Raw genomic sequence first — 21,042 nt, 5'->3', positions numbered from 1 at the left:
TGTACTCATTAGTATGTTTAGCTGGTTTACTCATGAGTACATTTACCTGGTTTACTTGGGAGTATTTTAAAAAATAAAGTAACCAGTTGTAGCTCATTTAGGCTGTGAAAATACTGTTTTTTTTGCTTTGTGACGGGATTCCCCTTTCCGCCACCATTTCCGGTCCGCCGCTGCCATCACTTCTGGATCCGCTGCCGCAGTGGCGGCACACTGCCCACTGGTTCCCCCCACCCCGTGAGCCCAAAAAGGTTCGCCACCACTGTCATAGACCTACAATAGATGCCAATTGTGCCCTCATATCTAGCAGCATCATTGAGAGTCCTAGCAACATCAGCCACAACTTCAGAGGTCTATTTTTTATTCTCTAAGTTTATTTGTGCTGTCTTCTTGCAGCGGTGAATCTCTGTTTTCTATATAAGAAAAACAAGAGTTTCTGTGCAAAATGGACACAGATCAGGAATGGTAAAACAGACAAATTAAGTTTCAGAAGACTTCAGCTTCCTAAGACAATCTTTTGTGAATCTCAAAGTGGTTGTAGAAAAAAAATTACAAAGGAAAGCTTGAAAGGAAAAAAACACAGAAATTGGCTACATAAGCAATCTTCAGTGTACTGTACCTGAAAGGGCCTCAGTAGGCTTCTTTACTCATTACATATAGCAATAACCCAGCTTTCTGTTAATACCTTATGAATATAAAACAGTGGTCTCCATTGACATACAGATTCTGACCAGAGATTCTGTCCCCGAATCATTTCTTAGCATTCCTTTGACAGCTACGTCCTATGTGACCTACAGTTATTACACTGGCCAGGATCTGCTAACTAAAGTAATTAAGAATTTGATAGTCTCATTCCCGTGTTAATGAACCATTGTCTCTACCTATTGTCTAGAAACTCAAGAAAATGTAGTTGTATTCCTGTGTCTGAGGAAGTGGCGTTTAATCCACGAAAGCTCATTGCAAGTTTTCAAATTAGTAAATTATTTTGTCATTTTCCTTTTTGTTGACAACCTGATAGGGAGGGAACATGGTCCCTAATAGGGAGAGTAATAGCTTCTGAAGGGCAGCAGGTCTGGGAAGTTTAGTATTGTTAACACCTCTCCAATGTCCAGTGAGTTTAGAAAGTTAATTTGAAATATTGCGCGCACACGCACGCACGCACCAACGCGCGCACGCACACACACACACACACACACCCTTGGTTTAAAGATTAGTAACATTGCATTCTTTTGCATTTTGTTGTTAATCCATGTGAAAAGAAAGTGGTTTAAAATTTGGAGGGGACCTCAAAACTGTCCAAAGCAAGCATTTTAGAACCCACAAAGTAACAAAAAAATTAACATACAAACTTATTTGTTATGCCAAAAATTAACAGTGTTATAAATTAATTGTAGCAACAATGTCGTGCCCATGTTTCACCAGCTACCAGGGGCAGCTTCTTTTTCCATCAGCGAATGAGGCCCAATCCTGGCCCACAAAGTCTTTTAGCTCATCCTTCTTCCAGGTGAGTACAATGTAGATGTCTCTCTGGCTGGCAGGTGGAACTCCAAGAATGGAGAATTCTGGGATTTAGAGTCCAGTGAATGCCCATACCTAGTGGCAATAGTAAACCTCTTGTGAAAATAGTATACTCTGAAAAACCTACAATATCACAGTCCAGATGAAACGAGTGTGAGATGCACATTTCAGAAAGAGTTTAATAAATAAGATGTTTTAATAAAAACATTACAAAATATATTTAAATTGTAGCTTCTATTGCTGTCTTTTAGTATGGCTTTGATCCAAGCAGCAGTAGTTTATTTTTCAGAATCCAGTAGATATCTAAATTGTAGGGAAAAATTAAAATAGGGAATGTCAGAAAATCATATATCTGGATGTAGTTCTCTCCTGTAACAAATGAAATAAGATACAGTTGTTTTGCAACTTCTAATAAACTTAGTAGGAAACTGAAATCGGACAGGATTTTAACATTTTAATGAAAAGAAGAGGATAAACCTCCATGGACATACATAGTTAAAACATATGCTTTGTTAAGACCAATTCTCTTCACTTTGGAATTCCAGTTCTGAAAACTAGAAACCAACTGTTAACAAAGTACCGGCACTCCACAGAACAAACAGGATTCTAGAGCAAACATTGTGAAATAAATTGCTTGATACAACACTATGTTGTCATTTTACCATCTTTATGTATCCCTTAGGTAGCGAGAGCTGTATTTCCTAACCAAATGTCTCATAATTTATCATTTTAACACCAATGCAATTATTAAATTTGCGGATGATACAACAGTGGTGGGGCTCATAAATAAGAACAATGAGTCTGCTTATAGAAAGGAAGTACAAAGGTTGATACTTTGGTGTAAAGAAAATCATCTCACACTTAACATCAAAAAAACTAAAGAACTCATAATTGATTTTAGAAGGAAGAGAAATGTACATTTACCACTGTACATAAACAGTGAGGAAGTGGAGAGAGTTGGTAGTTTTAAATTTCTGGGTACTTACATCTCAGAGGACCTCTCATGGACTATAAATGCCAACATGCTGATGAAGAAGGCACAGAAGAGGCTGTATTTCCTGAGAATGCTCAGCAAGTTAAATTTATCTCAGCATTTACTTCTGTCATACTATCGTAGCACCATTGAGAGTGTCCTAACCTATGGCATTCTGGCATGGTTTGGGAGTAGCTCTGTAGCTGACAAAAAAGCTCTACAGAGAACCATTAAAATTGCCCAGAATATCATCGGCCTCCAGCTACCAACCCTGGATGACATCTTCACATCCCGCTGTCCGAGGAAGTCACACAGCATCCTGAGAGACTCTTCCCATCCTGCTTATAACTTTTTTGAACTGTTACCGTCTGGCAGAAGATATAGAACAATTAAGACTCGGACCACACGTTTTCTTAATAGTTTTTATCCCAGAGCTATAATTGCAATTAATAATGAGCTTAAAGACCACCAGTAGTGAATAATTAGTTGGACTGTGTTACTTAGCCTGCGGTGTAGATGTTTGTATTTTTAGTGGGGGACTTTTAGTGGGTGGGGAGTGTTTGGGGAATTTTATGTGTGTGCATGTGTCTGGTCTCTGGGTGTCTGTGAATTTCGTTGTATGGGTATACTGTGTATATACTTACAATGACAATAAATTATGATGATGATGATGATGATGATGATGATGATGATGATGATGATGATGATGGTGATTATTATTATTATTATTATTATTATTATTATTATTATTATTATTATTATTATTATTATTATTATTATTATTATTATTATTATTATTATTAAAATACTTCTGGACTGTATGCCTTTAAATCAAACCTCAGGGCAAAAGAGTATATAGAGTGAGAAATAGTTCTCATATAGCTAGAAAAAAACTGAAAAGTCTGAAAAGTCAGAGAGGTGTATAGAAAGACAGACACGCGTTCAGAATTTTTTTCTGATCTTTTCTAGGAAAAGTGTTCACTTCAGTCACATCTTAACTCAGGAGCTGCTACAGACTCCACAAGTAATCATGGAATCTTTTTTTTTTTCTAGCAGCAGACTAAAATAGACATCGTAAGAGCTATAGTGTTATTTTGGGGGAAAATCCAATACAGGTTGTGTCTTCCATGTATCAGTTGTTTGAATACAGCCTACAATCAAACCAATATTGAGACAGAATATTTGCTTTCCATATGTTACACATAAATCAGTAGCACTACTATGTGTTAGTATTTGGGACCATGATATAGGACTATAATTCCAAGATTATAATAGTTGCACCCTCTGATGTAGTTTGCAGTCCACAAAAGCTCATGCCTAAAACAATTTGTCTTAAGGTGCCACTATCCTTTTCATTAATTGTGAGACTGAAATCTATTTGCTAGATATACCCTGCTGAACCACAGCACCCTTAGATAAGTGCACAGAGTTGCTTTGTGTTTCAGATAAGTGCACAGCATTGCTCTGTAAGAATTAAAATGCACATACATTAATTACAGTGGAGCTCTGGTTTTGACTGAGATTTATAGATGTGAATGTGCATGGAGAGGTTTAACATGCCCCCAAGTCCCAAAAACCACAGCCAACATGGCTACAGGTAATCACAGAATACAGTGGTGCCCCGCACAGCGACGATAATCCACTCCGGAAAAATAATCGCTATGTGGATTTGTCGCTATAGGGAACAAAAAAGCCCATAGGAATGCATTAAAACATGTTTAATACGTTCCTATGCGCAAAAAACTCACCGTTATGCAAAAATCCTCCATATGGCCGCCATTTTCGCTGCCCGGTAAGCGAGGAATGGGTGCGAAAACACAGCGGGCAGCCATTTTTTTTACCCAGCGGCCATTTTGGAACTGCCGATCAGCTGTTCTAAAAACATCGCCATGCGAAAATTGGTAAGCGAAACAGCTTACCGATCATCGCAAAGCGATGTTTTACCATTTTAAACATTGCAATGCGATCGCTTTTGTGATCGCAAAAACTTAATTGCTATGCAGACTCGTTGTTAAACGGGGCGCCCATTATGCGGGGCACCACTGTAGTGTGAAGTTGGAAGGGGCCTATAAGGCCTAACCTCCTGCTCGATACAGGAATACAAATTAATGGGTTGTAGACTGGAACATTTGGAGAATCAATGGTTCCCCAAAGATACTTCAGGGTTATCACTTGTTTAGCTCCACACAGGGGTTGGGTTTTGGGAAACAGGTGGGCAGTATTTAAACCTCTCTTGCCCAGACTTGTGGATCCTAACCAGAGCTCTGCACACTTATTTGAATCTTTAAAACGGAGGGCTCTGCTGTATATGTATAAATTAGGCCCACATTTGCTCACTTGAACATTATGTCCCATTGATGATACCCATTCTATAAAAATAGATGGTATCAGCATATTTTTCACCCACACCTCATCACATATAACTAAACAAACATCAAATGTCTCTACAGAGGGATATTTTTCCAATGGCCCATTTTGTTCACTGCAGAAGGTTGCAACATTGCAAAGTTTATGTCTATCATTCATCTTCATCCAGTTTAAAACTGTTCAAAAGGATGCCTATATATTTTTTATTCTGTGTAACAGTTTCCATAAAGAAGTACCAGCCAGACCTTTTAACTAATCCCAGTACATTACTCCTTATCTGTGCACCATAATATTTCCTGTTGTTCATGAAAGTTAATTTTCCACACCCATATTCTGCAATGTCTTCTCCAGTTGTTGTTTTTTGGATTATGATAATTCCATAACATTAAATAAGTGCTTAGTTTTACTGCATTGTTGACAAAATAGTGGACTGGTTGTTATATTGTGCATCTAAGTACACTAACCTGTTCACAAGGTTTCGTCCTGCATGAAACTTTTCTTTAATAGATGGTCTCTCACTTCTTTGCTCTCTATGTACATTTCAGATACAGTATTGCATGGGATATACCCTTTTTTCCCTTCACATTCACCCTTATAAAAACCATGGGCATCTTTGTCACTCGTCACCTTTAGAATTTGCCCCACTTTAAAAGATAATTCTTCCCGAGCTTGTTTGGTATTGTGTGGCACAGTTACAGGATCATAGTCAAAAAGAGCTACAAATAATCTTTCTGAGCTATCTTTATCTCCAGAATCAAAGCCTATTTGAGAACCTGAATGAGGTACTGAAGGAGTTGCTTGCTGAGATTTCAACATCATGGATATAACTTTATCATTTGTCTCTTCTGAAAGAGATATCTGCTGCTTCTGTGGTGTAAAATCATCTTTGCCAGAAGTGCTCATAATGTACTCCTCCTCTTCCTCCGTATCTAAGAGATCAGAAGTATGATTGTGGGCACCAAGAGGATCATGCCTTACAGTTCTTGATACTTGCATTTCTTCTGGTTCATTGTTACACAGACTCAGATTAGAGAGTTTTTTGCATAACTGCTTTATGTGATTATCTCCAAAGAAACCATCACATTCTTTCCAGAGATGGGCATTATGGGTTGTCATATTCCTGTAACTGCTCTTATTCAACAGAAACTCTGGTGAAGAAATGTTGGGCTCATGACTCAAGTGGTTTGCATCCAAATCCTCAACATGGTATTGCAAAGAGTTGTCTTCTACAATCATATTAGTATACTGGCTCACTGTATTCACTTTAATCTTGCTGTTATTTGATTGGTTTTTACATGCAATATTTTTAGATAGAAAACATTCTTCTCTTTGCATGTCTTTAGCAAATGTTTTTGCTACTTTTTTTATGCAACTGGATTTTGATGCTACTTGAATGGAACTGGCTGATCCTCCACAGGTTGCCTCTGGAAAAGCATGTTCTGATGATTTCTTCCAGGCAGATAAATGTAGACGAGAATCACCCCCATTTTCATTTCTTGCATTGTGAGAAGCCATTACAGAAGGGAACATATGATTCCAGGACGCGGTCACAGCTGGAAGATCAGTAGACTCTTTGCACTCAGAAGTGAAGTGAATGGTATCACCATGGAAGACATGGGTGCAAATAGATGAAGATGTATTCATTGTTGTAGCTTTACACTCTAAAGATTCTTTGAAAGTCAAATCGGGAGCCATGGTGCAGGCAACAGACTTTGCCAGTAAAGAACCAGAAATGCTCACGAGATGAGGTGGAATTAAAGCTGGCACAGAATCCTCCGATTCACCAAAGGCTGACATTGTTCTAACAGAAACCTTCCAGGATTCTTGGAAAATCAATAAATGAGAAACTGATAATGAGACACTGCCAGCTGTTGGAGACATAATTTCTGTTACTTTCTGTCCATTAACATAAACAGAATACCCTGTGACTTTTACCCCATTGGATGATCCTGCAGAGTCAATTGTCGCTGGCAGCCAGTGAATAGCTAGATATCCCACAGAACTAGGTTGAACCTGGACATCAAGGGGAGGATTAGGTGGTCCTGCTGATGGGGTAGTAAATGTAATGGCTGTTGATTTCTTCTTCAAATTACCCTGAAATGGCACATCATTAGGGGGGTGAGCTTCCACTTCTACATTGTATTGGCTGTTGGGTTTGAGGTTTTGGAAAGTATACCAATAGGTGCCTGTATTGGTTTCATCGTATTTCTCCCCATTAAGATATACTGCATGAGTATAGTTACTGTTGCTTGGCAACCAAGTGATTTCTGCTAATGTTGCTGTTAGGCTCCTTAGCCTCAAGAATTCTGGGGCAGCAGAAAAACTCTTTCCTACAAGAAAAGTGCATTGCATCTTATCAGAGTTTCCTTTATCTGTTAGGCTCTGCACTGAGATCTGGTAAGTATATGACTCTAAATCCAGGTTCTCAATCAGCGCTTTCATATGACTACTGGGTTTCACATTATTATATAAATCTGTGTTAACATAAATATTATAGCTGTGCACTTTCTCCCAGTTATCTTGAATATGTGGTGGATCCCAGCCTATGAGGATAGATCTAGCAAACTGTTTGATGAGAGTCAGATTCTGAGGACAGGGCACAGCTGTCTGATCACCATACAGTTCTCTTCGCAGTCCGCTAGTCAGCACATCGGCACACAACGCTTCAGCACCGTCACTGTTTTCTTCACTGCTAGTGCTGTGGCAAGGAAACCCCATTTCGTTATATGAATGTGATGAAATTTCACTTGGCTCTGTAGGAACAAAACTTATTAGATCATTATCTGAAACCTCTTCTATCAAATTTGAAGGCACCATTCCTCTCCTACCATCCATCAACTCTCCTTCATAGAAGCCATCTTCATCCATTTCCCCATAGACATAAACATATTCCCCAGCTGTTAGCGGAAGCTCTGCTTTAGGATTTTTATTTGGGCCATCAAAAGGATCATAGCTGTGTCGTGCTAAAAAGACACGAAGTTTTGAAGAACACTGGTTTTTTAGCATAAGGTTTATAGAAACGTTATCTGTCTCCATTTCTCCTAGTTCACCTGCTGTATCTTTTTCTGGATTAGAACAAGATTTAGAGCTGTTCTGGACGGATTCCTTTTCAGATGAATTTGAGTGAGATTCTAACTCCTTTGCTTTTCCAAACAGTCCTGAAGAATTTATTGATGCTGCATCTTTAAAATTTATGTTCTCACTACAGTGAAGAATATGACAGTTATTTTCCTCCCATTTTTCTGGAGATAATACAGCTGTGGAGCTGCAGATTGTATATGGTAATTTTGATTCTATGAGTTCAGATTTTTTGATTTGTAGTTGCACAGATTCTAGAAAGTAAAACTGTTCAGTCTGACTCTGGCAATTGTTTTCTGACTTTTTCACTTGAGCTTCAAGTAGCTGTACTGCTTTTTTATAATCTCTTTTAATTTCTGTCTGTATTTGCTGCATTTGTTTTATTTCTTCTTCTCTTTTTTGCAGCACTAACAATGTTTCCTTATGTTCAGATTCTAACTGCTGTTGTTTCCCCACTGTCTCTTTCATGTCCCTAATTACTTGTTCTAAATTTTCCACTTTGATTTCAAGTTCCCTAGCCAACTGAATTACAGAATTGTGATCATCAATTGTTAGTTTCACCTTTATCTCTTCATTTTCATTTTCAGTCTTTTCTCTGCATTCATTTTTCTTATGGAGTTGAAAGTTCTGCTCAGCAATCCTGATTTTTTCAGTCAGAGTTTCATTAAGTTGCAATTCCAAATCATGATATTTCTTCCGGTTTTTCTCCACTTCATGTTTAAGGGTTTCATAGTCTCTAACTTTTTCAGAAAGCTTCTCTTTCAAAATCTGCAATTGATGTTCCGTATCTGAATCTGTTTCAAAAGTGCTGTTTTCATTGTTCTTGGAACCATTTTTTGCTGAGAATGCTTTGGATTCTACATCTTCCACTGATGTGTTCAAGGCTTTTGCTGTCTTCTTTGGCAAGGATGAGTCCTCTAAACATGAAACTAGATTTGATGATGTGTTTTTTATCATAACTGATGAAGCAGCATCATTTGAACTAATTTTAGAGTGCTGAGGAGATTTCTTCTGGTTCTTAAGCATGAGCTGTCTTTGTAATCGTAACACTTCCCTCTGAGACTCTCGAAGCAAGCAATCAAAATCAATTATCTTAAACAAACAAGGGCTCTTCATACCTGTGGCCCGTTTGGTCTGAAGCTCCCAACGTTCCCTCTGTGAAGGTAAATGCTGACCTTTGCCCAGGGCCTCCCCAGCCTGTGCACTCAGTTCTTCTGCCTGCTGCCAAGCCAATGAGGTCTTATAGAGGTCCATGTCTTGGCAACTCAGGCTCAGTGTTACAGGTGTGTTGCCCACCTTGAGGCTGGATTCCTGGAGTGTTTTTGCTCTTTCCTCCAGTCGCCTGGCAATCCCAATCAGCTCTGTGTTCTTCTTCTTCAGCTTCTTCACTTTCTCTTCCATCTTTGGGAAATTACTTTTCCTCAACAGAGTATTTTCTTCCCGGAGCAGGGTGCATTGTTGCTCTAGTTCTGCCAACACTTTCAACAGTGCCTCATTCTGCTTCACTAGCTGATCAAAACTACCGGCCGCCAGCCAGCCTTGTGACTCTGGCTGCTGTCCAGCTGCTATGGGGGCTCCTTCTACAGGCCCCCAGCTGCTCCCTTTTCCCTCCAGAGGGATATCCACAGTCTCATCTGTCTTGGGGACTGGCTCCAACGTATCTCTTTGGAAAGCATCACCAAGCATCTTCTGTGGCTGCAGTAGGCAATGGCTGCTGTCCTTTGGGATCTGTCCATCCAGAAAGTCATACCGATGATGGTGGTGGGAAGACTGGGAAAGACTTAGGTTGTTGTACAGGGAGCGAGATTTCGAGGCTGGTTCGGCTGGAGGGGAGTCACGGGCAGGGACCAGACTCTCTAAGGAGCGAGGTCTGGTCTTTTCCAGTTTGGCCGGTGGTTGTGGCAGCTGTTGCTGGAAGGAGGCCGGTCTGTATCTCTGCAGAGCGTGTTCCCCTTCAAAGCGCTCTAGGATGTACTTTAGAAAGAGGCTCCGCTCCAGTTCCAGCTCGGCTTTCAGGTGCCGAATACGCGCTGCTTGCTCGCCATCCACCTCCCAGCGCAGCTTGCCCAGGACTTCTTGGAGTTTGGCCCGACTCTCGGTGCTCACCGCTGCCCCCGATCCGCCGCCAGCCGCGACACACACCCCTGTGCCTTTACTGCCCCGGCCCACCAGCTCCTCTGCCAGCTGGCGTTGCAGGTCCCTGGCCTGCCGCATGGCGGCGTCGCGCTCCCGCTGCAGGAGCTCCTGGGCTTCGCGCAGTTCTGCCTCCTTCCAACGCAGCAGTTGCCGGATCTCGACTTCGCGCTGCCTGAGGCTGGCCTCCCGCAGCTGGCGGAGCTCGCGGGCTCGCTGTTGCTCCCATTTGGAGCGGAGCTGGTCGGCCAGCAGCTGGCGGTCCCGTTCGGCCGCTTGGCGGAGCTCGCGAGCCTCCAAGGCAAATCGGCGCCGGGCTTCTTGCGACCTTAAACGCTCGGCTTCCAGCTCCGACCGCAGCGCTTCCAGTTCCCGGCGGTGGTCCTCATGGAATGGGGAGGAAGGCGGGGGGCAGCCGCCGGCGCTGGCATGACTGTGACCCGCAGCCACGCCGGGGCCAACTGGTTGCGAGGGGGCTTTGCGGGGCGGGGGGCGGGGGGCGCCTGGAGGAGGAGGAGGAGGAGGAGGAGGGCCCCCTCCTGAGGGACTGTCTTTGGTCATGGTGCGGGGGGGGGGACGTGGCAGAAGGAACGGGCGGGCAAAATAATCCGCCACCTGCCCACACCTAGGCGCCTGTCGTTGCCTCATGGAACGTCCGAACGCCCCCACGCCAGTGCCCCTCCCCCCCCCCCATTGTTACCTGAAGGGTGTTCTGCCCGTTCCGGACCGAGCGTGCTCCCTCCTTGCAGGCGAATTGGAAAGAATAAACTAGTCACCCGGTGCGCCCCATTTTTGGTTGCATGAGGCAAAGCTCCACAACCCCTTCCCCCCACCCCCGCCCGTCCGCCCGCCCGCAAACGAGGGTGGGTACAGCGCAATGTCTTTTTTAGACGTCTGCACTCTGACAAACAGGCTAGATTTTGTATGTCACAGGATTCTTCATCTGGTTGGTTATCATATAGCTTGAGGGGGGAGGAGGGGGGAGAGAGAGCAATCCCAAAAATCATCCTGGGCTGATGTTACAGTGGAATTCTCTTTTTTGTTGGCAACAAGTGGGGTGGGGGAGAAAAGGCAAAGGATTGTGGCACCTAAAAACTAAGAGATTCCCCTTCCCTTTCCCCATTTCTACTTTATTTTTGCCAAACTTCTGAGACGGGCTAACGGAGCTGCTACTTTTGTTTAAAATAGTTCCCAAACTGCCCACCTAAGTTCATGTATTACTTAAGAGCAGACTGGCAGGTGAGGCAGGAAACCTGCCAAGCATCTGTTCCCAACACTGCCAGTTAAAAACAAATTAAATAATTACTTTCAGTTTATGAGTGTTGCTGAACCCACCTCTGGGGGTGCTGGCAATGGACAAGTCTGGAAATCATTCTATGGGCTCCAGGTTGTGAGAATAACTAGGAACAGACCTTATTGCAACCAACAGGGATAGGAACACTGCTCACAACTCTCTTTGGGAACTCCCTTGTACTATTTTCTCAGGGAATGTTCTTCCAAGAATGTCCCCTTAAAGCAGTGGTTCCCAACTTTGGATCTCCACATGTTGTGGACTAAAACTTCCTGAAATCACCACTAGCTCTGCTAGCTAGGATTTCTGGGAGTTCTAGTCTTGGAATATCTGGGGACCCAAGTTTAGGAATCACTGCCTTAAAGCTAAAGGGTACCCTGAGAATTTTGGTCTCTGGAAGCAGGAGAGGAAAGTAAGTTCCAGCCCTGGTTTAAGATTTTCAAGCATGGCCACTCAGTAGAGCTAGATGGGATACTGGTGCCTGCTCCCCCTGGAAACTCCTCTGTCTCTTGCACTAGCACTTTGGTCACCAACAATGCAGCTGGGTCAGAGTGGGTACCATTGCTCCTGTTAGATGATGTGGGTACCAAGGTATCGTTGGAGGTGCAGAAGGCTCCTGGAGTCCTGGCCCTAGGATCCCACATCCATGACCCCTTCCTCTACCCAACAGGTGGGGATTGGGGACTTCCGCCTAGGGCTCCTCTTCCCACTCTCCAACTTAGCCAAGGCCCAGAACTGGGGATCCCAAGCTTCAACAGCCTCTCCTCACATCTCAGTGTGTGTTTAGTCGTTTAGTCGTGTCCGACTCTTCGTGACCCCATGGACCAGAGCACGCCAGGCCCTCCTGTCTTCTACTGCCTCCCGGAGTTGTGTCAGGTTCATGTTGGTTGCTTCGCAGACACTGTCCAGCCATCTCATCCTCGGTCGTCCCCTTCTCCTCTTGCCATCACACCTTCCTAACATCAAGGTTTTTTCCACATCTCATCCTCCTCTGAAATCCCCAACTCTGCCTCCTTATTCCTGAAGGAAACCCTCAAGTCCCCTCAGTCTTTCTCATTTAACCCAGCCTCTTGCTTGCCCTTTCCCTCTCTCAGGTGACCCTCATCAGCCAGCTCCCTCACCAGCACCTGTCATCCCTCCCTCTTGCTTGCCTACTAGAGGCTTGGGACATGTGGCCTCAGACAGCTCACTCAGGGTGCTAGGGTGATCCTCTCACAGTGTGTTTTCATTATTTTTAATTTATTATTATTATTATTTTCATTTTAAGTATTTGTTTAAGAACAGGGATGGAAAGTACAGAAAATAAGGGGGGCATAGGGAAAAGGGCAAAAGGTTTTGGGGGATAGGAGAACATAAAATATACCATCATCCAATTAATTCATATTACAGATACAAATCAACTTTTTGCTTTTCCACTGTTTGATTACTGTCCTGCTTTTATCTTATCATTTAATTTTAGTTTTATTCTATGTTACTCCAACACTGTCTGGTAGCTGCTGCCATTTATACCATAGATCCCATTGTTCAGTTTCCTTTTGAATTAAACAGTCTGACAAAATATCCCTTTTTTTGACTTCCCATATTTTCACCATAAGATTCTCTGGTTTCAGTATCTCTGCTTTCTTAAGATTTTTAAAATACAGTGGTGCCTCGCATAACGATTGCTTTGTTTAGCGATTTTTTCGCTTAACGTTTATTTTTTCAGAGTCGGATTGTGCTTCGTATAACGATTTTCCCTATGGGCGATTTTCGCATAGCGATTTTGGGACCATGCTTCACATAACGTTTTAGGTCCCCGTTTCACTTTGCGATGATTCTGACAGCTCGGGGAATGTGCATTGTTTGAATGTTTTTTTTTAGGTCGTTTTGCAATCTGCATTGATTGAATGGGTATTTAAAGGTCGTTTTGCAATGTGATCTGACAGTTCCATTGGTTCCTATGGGGGGGAAAAACAATTCACCGTAAATTACGGAAGCCTCAGCAACTGTTCTAAATGCTTGGGTTCGTTAGAGGACCTTCTAAAACCTGTGCTGACTTAGTTTGGCTTTGTTCTGAGCCATCGTTAATTTTTGGTGAATTGTTTTCCCCCACCTTTTGACAGCTGTCAGATTTTGACAGCTCCATTGGATCCTATGGGCCGGAAGAAAAAATTCACCATAAATTAACGAAAGGTCAGATCAAAGCCAAATCAGGTTTGCACACGAACATAGGAAACATCGTTAAACGATACAATGTTTCCTCCATTGGAATGTATTGAAGCCGACTCAATGCATTTCAATGGCTTTGCGAAGTCAATTTTTGCAAATTTAATTGTGTCATAAAAGGGTCAAAATGGTTTTAAATGCTTGGATTAGCTTCTGCACCCTCTAAAACGGATGCAAAAGTTAATTTGGCTTTGATCTGACTTTTCGTTAATTTTTTGTGAATTTTTCCCCCCAACTTTTGACAGCTGTCAAAATCTGACAGCTCCATGCTTTCCTATGGGGGAGAAAAAAATTCACCATAAAATAACGAACGGTGAATTGTTCCCCCCCCATAGGAACCAATGGAACTGTCAGATTTTGACAATTCACCGTAAATTAAGGAAGCCTCAGCAACTGTTCTAAATGCTTGGGTTCGTTAGAGGACCCCCTAAATCGTGTGCAAACCTGATTTGGCTTTGATCTGACCTTTCGTTAATTTATGGTTTTTTTTGCTTAAGGACGGCAATCCGTGCCTATTGGAACGGATTAACCGGTTTCCAATGCATTCCTATGGGAAATGGTGTTTCACATAACGATTTTTTCGCATAACGTTTTTTTGGAACCAATTAACATTGTTATGCGAGGCACCACTGTAGTGCTTTTTAATTTTGGAAGCTGCATAGGTCACTGGGTAACTCTCTATACCATTTATAGCCGCCTAGAGTGGTCCTCACACGACCAGATAGGCGGGATATAAATAAAATAAATAAATAAAATAAATAAATATGTTACTTGGAGTCATGCCTAATACAGACGGTTCTAAAGTTTGTACAGCTTCATTTAAGTTTTGTTTGGCATCTACTGTCCCCTCTTTCATGCCTTTCATCAAATTTTCTATTTTGCTAAGATTTTCATTCACTTGCTGAAACCCTTTTTTTATTATCCTATGAATGTTAATCTGCCATTCCTCTTCTATTTCTTGTACCACTGTTCCGAAACTTTGGGATTGAACAGAGCCAGTCTCCATTTGTTCTCTTGAATTTCTGGGTTCCATCTCAGGCTTTGGGGTTTGTATAGACAGTAACATACCCTTAACTGCAATAATCACCCCTTAAATATCCTTCCACCGTTTCCACAATTTTATCAACAATCCAAACCCCTCATCATATACCTCCCCTTAGATCTCCCTCCAATCTTTATCCAAATATTATAATGTGAAATTAACTTTTAACCCAGCAAATACAGAGTCAAATAGAACCATGGCACAGTTTTTTTCCTTCTTCTCCTGAGTTCAGCAAGTTCTATTATCAGTCTCACACGCAGTCCGCAATCCGACAAACAAAACAACAATCACCAAGTCTCAAACTGTCCAGTAGTTGTCTTTGAAGCCCGTCTTGCGATCTTCATTAACCCCTCGATACTCCTTAGTCCAGTCGACCACGTCAGCTCCCTTCTTCTCCCGAGAACCAAGTTCTATTATTTACAGTTCACAAAATCCAGGGAAAAGCGAAGAGAGACGTATCCCAGCCAAACTGCATTCACCACCCTCAAGTCCCTTAAATCCAGTCAGATGGTGTAACTATCTGGGATTCTTCTCAGACTCTCGGCTTTAGAATCAGCCTGGTGTTTTAAGAGTTCACTTGGAGAAGCTTTGGTTTCGCTTTTGAGTCAGACTGATAAGATAAACCCGCCGCCGCTTGTTTTCTTTCAGCCAAATATTTTCATTCTTATTTCAGCTTAATGAGGCTGTTTCATAAATCAGAGGCTTCGGCTTACTTACTTGTTATATATTATTAGTTTATATTGATTGCTCTCCTCTCCCCCAGTAAAGGGTTCCTCGCGGCTCAGTGCCAAAAATGGCACCCGCTCCAGTCCGTGCATGGTGATTTCTTCAGAAGAAAAAAGTCCGGGTCTGCCTCCCATTCTTCTCCTTCTGCCGCTCACATCTGCCTCAGAGAGACTTCTTCTAGACTCTCCTTCGATCCCCATTTCAAAAGGGGGAGCCTGGACTGGAGGGTTCCAGTTTTTCCAGAGAGCTCTTCTGGAGTTGCTGCTCCTTTATTTTTAATTTATTATTGATTGATTGATTGAATAAATGAATGAATGAATGCAGTTGCATCTTTTTTTAGCCAAATAGGCTCCAAGCGTAGCTTTCAAAATGTGATCTATGACAGTTCCTTCCATCAGGCCTACAAATCTATCTCTCCTTGCTTACTTTCATGATTTGTTCTCTTCTCCAAATGCCATCTGAGCATGTAGTGCCACCAAATTATTCATCCACTTGTTAAGAAAATTACCCTGCTTTTGCACCAGCACATGTTCCCTCCCCTTCAGTTTGCCCCTTTTAATTAATTAAAGTCAGGGTGCAATCAGACAGAGTAATAGTTCATATTTTGGATTGTTTATGGCACAAAAGAATGCAAGCTATTTTCTGACAATCAGGCAATGTACAGTGTAGCGGGCCACTCTGAAGCCTCTGCCAACCCAGGCCTCCAGGAGTGCTCACTACTCTTCTTCAACTGCTGCCACCACTTATATTTAATATTCAAAAAGGACAAGTGTTTCTTCCAAAACAAAACTTGTTTATTGATTTAACAAAATTAAATAAGTAAATCACAGGTAGTAAATCAAGTTGTAAATCACTGTTTCTCATTTATTAAATCACACAGACTTTTCCTTACTGACTATTTTGGCTCACAGGCCTTCAAACATGCTAATCACTAACTCTCTAACTCTCAATCTATCGATCTCTCCATCTCTCTCACACACCTCACACACCCTCTTTTATATTTCAGCTCCTCCCCCTTCTGCACCACCCTCCGTCCCCTCATTGGCTGATGTTCCACTGCCCAGCTGTGATGGACAGGTGAAAGAAGGGCTGTATGTTACAATACCTCCCCCCTTATCAAGTTGTTTCATGGAGGAAAAGCTAAAGTGCTTTTCTCTCATGAACAACGAGGAGCAAAACAACATTACATTATTCCAATAACACCATTACATTTAACAAACATTTACATAAACATGAATTAATCATCTTACCTGCATTTTCCATTTCAATCTTACACTCTAGTTGCCATACTTTACCACTTCCAATGCTCATTCAGGCATATACTTAATAATAAACTATAACATTTAAAAATACTTACATACAATTACTTTTGCTTACATAACAAATAACATTATCAATGGGTACATGTACATCAAACTTTTATTACTTTCACCATTCTAAGAGTCCATTCTTTTCTTCTTTAGTCTTCTGGTCTTCTAGAGAGGGCATCTGCAGCACCGTTCTGAGTCCCTTTAATTACTCAAACCTCAAAATCAAAGTCCTGCAGGATCAAAGCCCATCTCATCAGCTTGCTGTTCTTGGCTTTGATAGTCCTTAACCACAATAGTGGGGAATGGTCAGTACACAAGACAAAATGTCTTCCCCAAATATATGGCTTAAGTTTCTGAACCGCACACACAATAGCAAGACACTCCTTTTTCAGTGGTGGACAGGTGTCTCTCACCTCCCTGCAGCTTCTTGCTCAGGTACGCCACTGGATGAAGATTTCTGCCGTCGTCACTCTGGCACAGCACGGCTCCTAACCTGGAGTTGGAAGCATCTGTGAAGATGGTAAACTCGCGCTGGAAATCCGGAGCTCTTAAGACTGGGTTGGTTATCAATGCCTCCTTCAGCTTCCTGAATACCTCCTCACAACTGCTGGACCACTGGATACTGTCAGCACTCTTCTTGCGTGTTAAGTCAGTCAATGGAGCTACTATCTCACTGAATCTAGGAATAAACCTTCTATAATAGCCTACCAGCCCAAGAAAATATCTGACCTTTTTCTTGGTTTTGGGTCTAGGCCAGTTACTAATAGCTTCCACTTTGGCTTCTAGGGGTTTGATCCTACCTCCCCCTACTACATGACCTAAATACTTCAATTCTGGGCTACCCAGCTGACATTTGCACACTTTCACTGTTAGCCCAGCTGCTTTCACTCTTTGCAGTACTATCTCTAAGTGACAAAGGTGATCTTTCCAGGTGTGACTAAAGATCCCTATATTGTCAATGTAAGCCACTGTGAAGTCGCTAAGCCCTTGTAAAGTTTTGTCCATAAGTCTTTGGAAAGTAGCTGGTGAGTTTCTTAACCCAAAACTCAGGACATGGAACTCGTATAAACCAAAAGGACTGCAAAAGGCTGTCTTCTCCTGGTCTTTGGGTTCAATTCTCATTTGCCAAAACCCTTTCGTTAGCTCTAGGGAGGATATGTATTGACATTCCCCTATGGTCTCTATCAGGTTGTCTAATCTGGGCATAGGGTATGCATCCGGCTTGGTTATGTGGTTCAGCTTTCTATAGTCCACACAAAACCGAACACTGCCATCTGGCTTGTCAACCAAGACTATAGGAGCAGACCAAGGGCTGGATGATGGAACAATGATGTTTTCTTTCAACATCATCTAGCTCCTTGCGCACCTTATCAACATATGGCCCAGTAACTCTATATGGAGTAACTGCTTGTGGGGGTTCATCTCCTGTATCAATCTTGTGCACCACTCCCTTGGCTAAGCCTGGTTTGCTTGAGAAAGCCTGTTGGTACTTTGTAACCAAGACCCTCAATTCACTTTGTTGCTCTTGGGACAGTAAAGGACTAATCTTGACATCTTCATGGTTATATTTTGCTTTCCCCCTCCCTTCCCAATAGGGTAAGTCATGTTTCACATTGTCAGCTTCCTTCATGGCAAACAGCACTCTGTTCTCCTCCCTATAATATGGTTTGATCATATTCACATGGAACACCCTCCTGCCTGGTTCTCCATCTTCCCTAATGATATAATTAATTTCGTTCATTTTGGCAATAATTCTGAATGGTCCTGCCCAATTTAGTTGTAATTTGTTCCCTTTGAGAGGTCTTAGCACAAGCACCTCATCTCCAAGATTAAAACTTCTTTCTCTGGCTTTCCTGTCATACCAGAATTTTTCTTATTTTTCTGCCCTTGTAAATTCTCAGCAGCCAGCTCTAAATTTCTTTTTGGAGTGTTCATTAGGTTGTCTAAATATGATATTACGTTCTCAGGATCAGATTCCTGTATTTTCTCCCAACTTTGTCTAAGTAAGTCAAGAGGTCCTCTCAATTTTCTCCCAAACAGCAACTCAAAAGGACTAAATCTTGTAATGTCTTGGGGTACAGACCTATATGCATATAACAGAAGTTGTAATTTCTGATCCCAATTGTAAGGATTCTCAGCAGAATAGGCCCTAATCATGCACATCAGAGTACCATTAAATTTCTATGTAAGGCCGTTAGTTTGCAGGTGATATGGGGAAGTATTTAGATGTTTGATCCCACATATTTGCCACAGTCTCTGCATGAGCTTTGAGGTAAAGGATGTTCCTAAGCCAGCTACTATTTCTGACGTGAAGCCCATATGGCTCATATGACTCAGCAAGGCATCAGCCACAGTATGAGTCTCAATATTCCTCAGAGGAATGGCCCCTGGGTATCGTGTGGCATGATCGACAATGGTCAGAATAAATCTGTTCACCCTTTGGGTGACTCTAGGCAATGGTCCTATAATAGCCATACCAATGCATTGGAATGGGATAGAAATTATTGGTAAAGGGCACAGTTTCGCTTTAGTTTTGTCATTACTATTACCCTGCCTTTGACAAACATCACATCTTTGACAGAAATCTTTTATCTGCTTTCCCATCTCAGGCCAGTAGAAATTCTGTGATATTCTTTGTTCGGTTTTGGAAATGCCTAGATGAATGCCACTCTGGTTTACCTCTCCCTTCCTGCCACCATTAAGCCAGATAAAGAAACTTTTTTTTTAGTCAAGGGAAGTAAGCCAGGGCAGCCACTGTTTATGGAATCACCAAAGCATACAGAAAAACCCATATTTTATTTAGTTGCTCTCACTGCGGGAGGAATTGAACAACATGTACCAACATGCTTCTTGAAGCCAGGATGTCCATAGACTCCTGGTTTACTATGTAGTGTAACCCAATTAACCTTAGTTTTGTACAATTAAGAATCAATTAAAAACTTGGATGTTTCAGCAGGCCTTCCCATCAGATAATTCCTGATGCCCTTCTCTTTCCTTTCTTATTGTTTCTTCTATTGTGTTTAATGCTCTAGTCATGTAAAAATTGTCTTTATTTACATTTATTGTATTATTTTATGTTGTTAGCCGCCTAGAGTGGTCCTGACCTGACCAGATAGGCGGAATATAAATTAAATAAATAAATAAATAAATAAATTCTTTGTTTGGTTTTATTAATGCCTAGATGAGCAGAAAATACATCTGAGTGTCCCCTTTCTAATATTTTCTGGCAATATTTCACAGGAAACACTAACTGTTTTTGAAGATTATCCCCTCCTTTCTTGGGGTTCACCAGAGACTCTCTGTACAATAAGCCCTGTTCAATGCGGAACTTTTCAGGTCTTTCGGGGTTAACTTTAATTCAGAAACGTTCTCAAAGCAGCGTTTCAGCGTGGAATCTGCTTGTTGTTCCTGAGTGAACGTATTGCTTTGGGAAATATTAAGTCGAATTATCTTGGCTGAATCATTACAGTCAGGCATTCCCTTCCTCTGACTTTCATTCCCTTCCTCAGCTGTCCCTGCTTTCTCTTGTTGGGAACGTGTTAGAACTAAAACCCTCTCCACATGCTCAGAGAGGTCAGTTCCAATCAAAACCGCTGCTGGCAACTGTGAAGAAATTCCTGTTCTCCAATGTCCTTCCCATCCCTGATATCGAATGGGTAATTCAACCACAGGCAAAATGACAGTTTCTTCTCCAATTCCCTTAACAGACATGTTTTCCCCTTTTAAAATGTATTTCTGAGGTACTATATCAGGGTGACATAGGGTTACTTGTGAGCACGAGTCCTTCAGAGCCATGTATTTATTATTTAAGACATAAATATTGTCTCCAGCTGTTTTAAATAACTCCTGGTCTGTTTTAATTAAAAAGCAATGTCTAACTTCTGCCAAAGGAAGATCAGGTTCACTATTATCAGCCTGTGTAGAGAGCTCAGCTTGTGTTGCCATGGTGACTAACTCCTCCCTTGGTGGATTAACCTGTTCCTGCTGCACACAGTATACAGCCTTAGGCTTACTTAAATTTCCTTTCTGTGGCCTAAATTCTCTATTTTTACCACACTGGGTCGCAATATGGCCCTTTTCACCACACCGAAAACAAGTTCTTAAGTTGATCATTCCCAGCACCCTTAACTCCTTTTCCCTTCAAATTTTGGTTTCTGGTCTGGTTCTGATCTGAGGGCTTGCCCACAAAATGGCCCCCAACCTTCTGCTGGTTCTTAAATTGTCCTCTGGGATACTTATTTGAGTCCTCACACACTTTCCTCACAACTTTTCCCTCATAACCACTTGGTTTTCTAATCTGGGAAATAAAATCAGCAACCTCCCCTGCCTCTTGTAAATTTCTGGGTTTCTTGTCCCTGACTAAATACTTCAGTTCTCCAGGTAAGAGAGAATAAAACTGCTC

General features: G+C 41.9%; 1 protein-coding gene across 1 annotated transcript; it reads right to left on the bottom strand.

Annotated features, from left to right (window-relative positions):
- Window positions 1-4,961: 4,961 nt before the first annotated feature.
- Window positions 4,962-16,641, bottom strand: LOC144584734 (RIMS-binding protein 2-like). Its single transcript, XM_078381563.1, has 2 exons — window positions 16,581-16,641; window positions 4,962-10,569 (listed from the first exon to the last, which is right to left on the bottom strand). Exons 1-2 carry the CDS (start codon window positions 16,639-16,641, stop codon window positions 5,324-5,326), a joined length of 5,307 nt encoding a protein of 1,768 aa, XP_078237689.1. The 3' UTR covers window positions 4,962-5,323.
- Window positions 16,642-21,042: the final 4,401 nt, after the last annotated feature.

The sequence above is a fragment of the Pogona vitticeps genome, chromosome 14 (assembly GCF_051106095.1).
Source record: "Pogona vitticeps strain Pit_001003342236 chromosome 14, PviZW2.1, whole genome shotgun sequence".
Lineage (NCBI taxonomy): Eukaryota > Metazoa > Chordata > Lepidosauria > Squamata > Agamidae > Pogona > Pogona vitticeps.
Note: the sequence above shows the minus strand (reverse complement) of the source record. Positions and strands in the feature narration are given on the sequence as shown.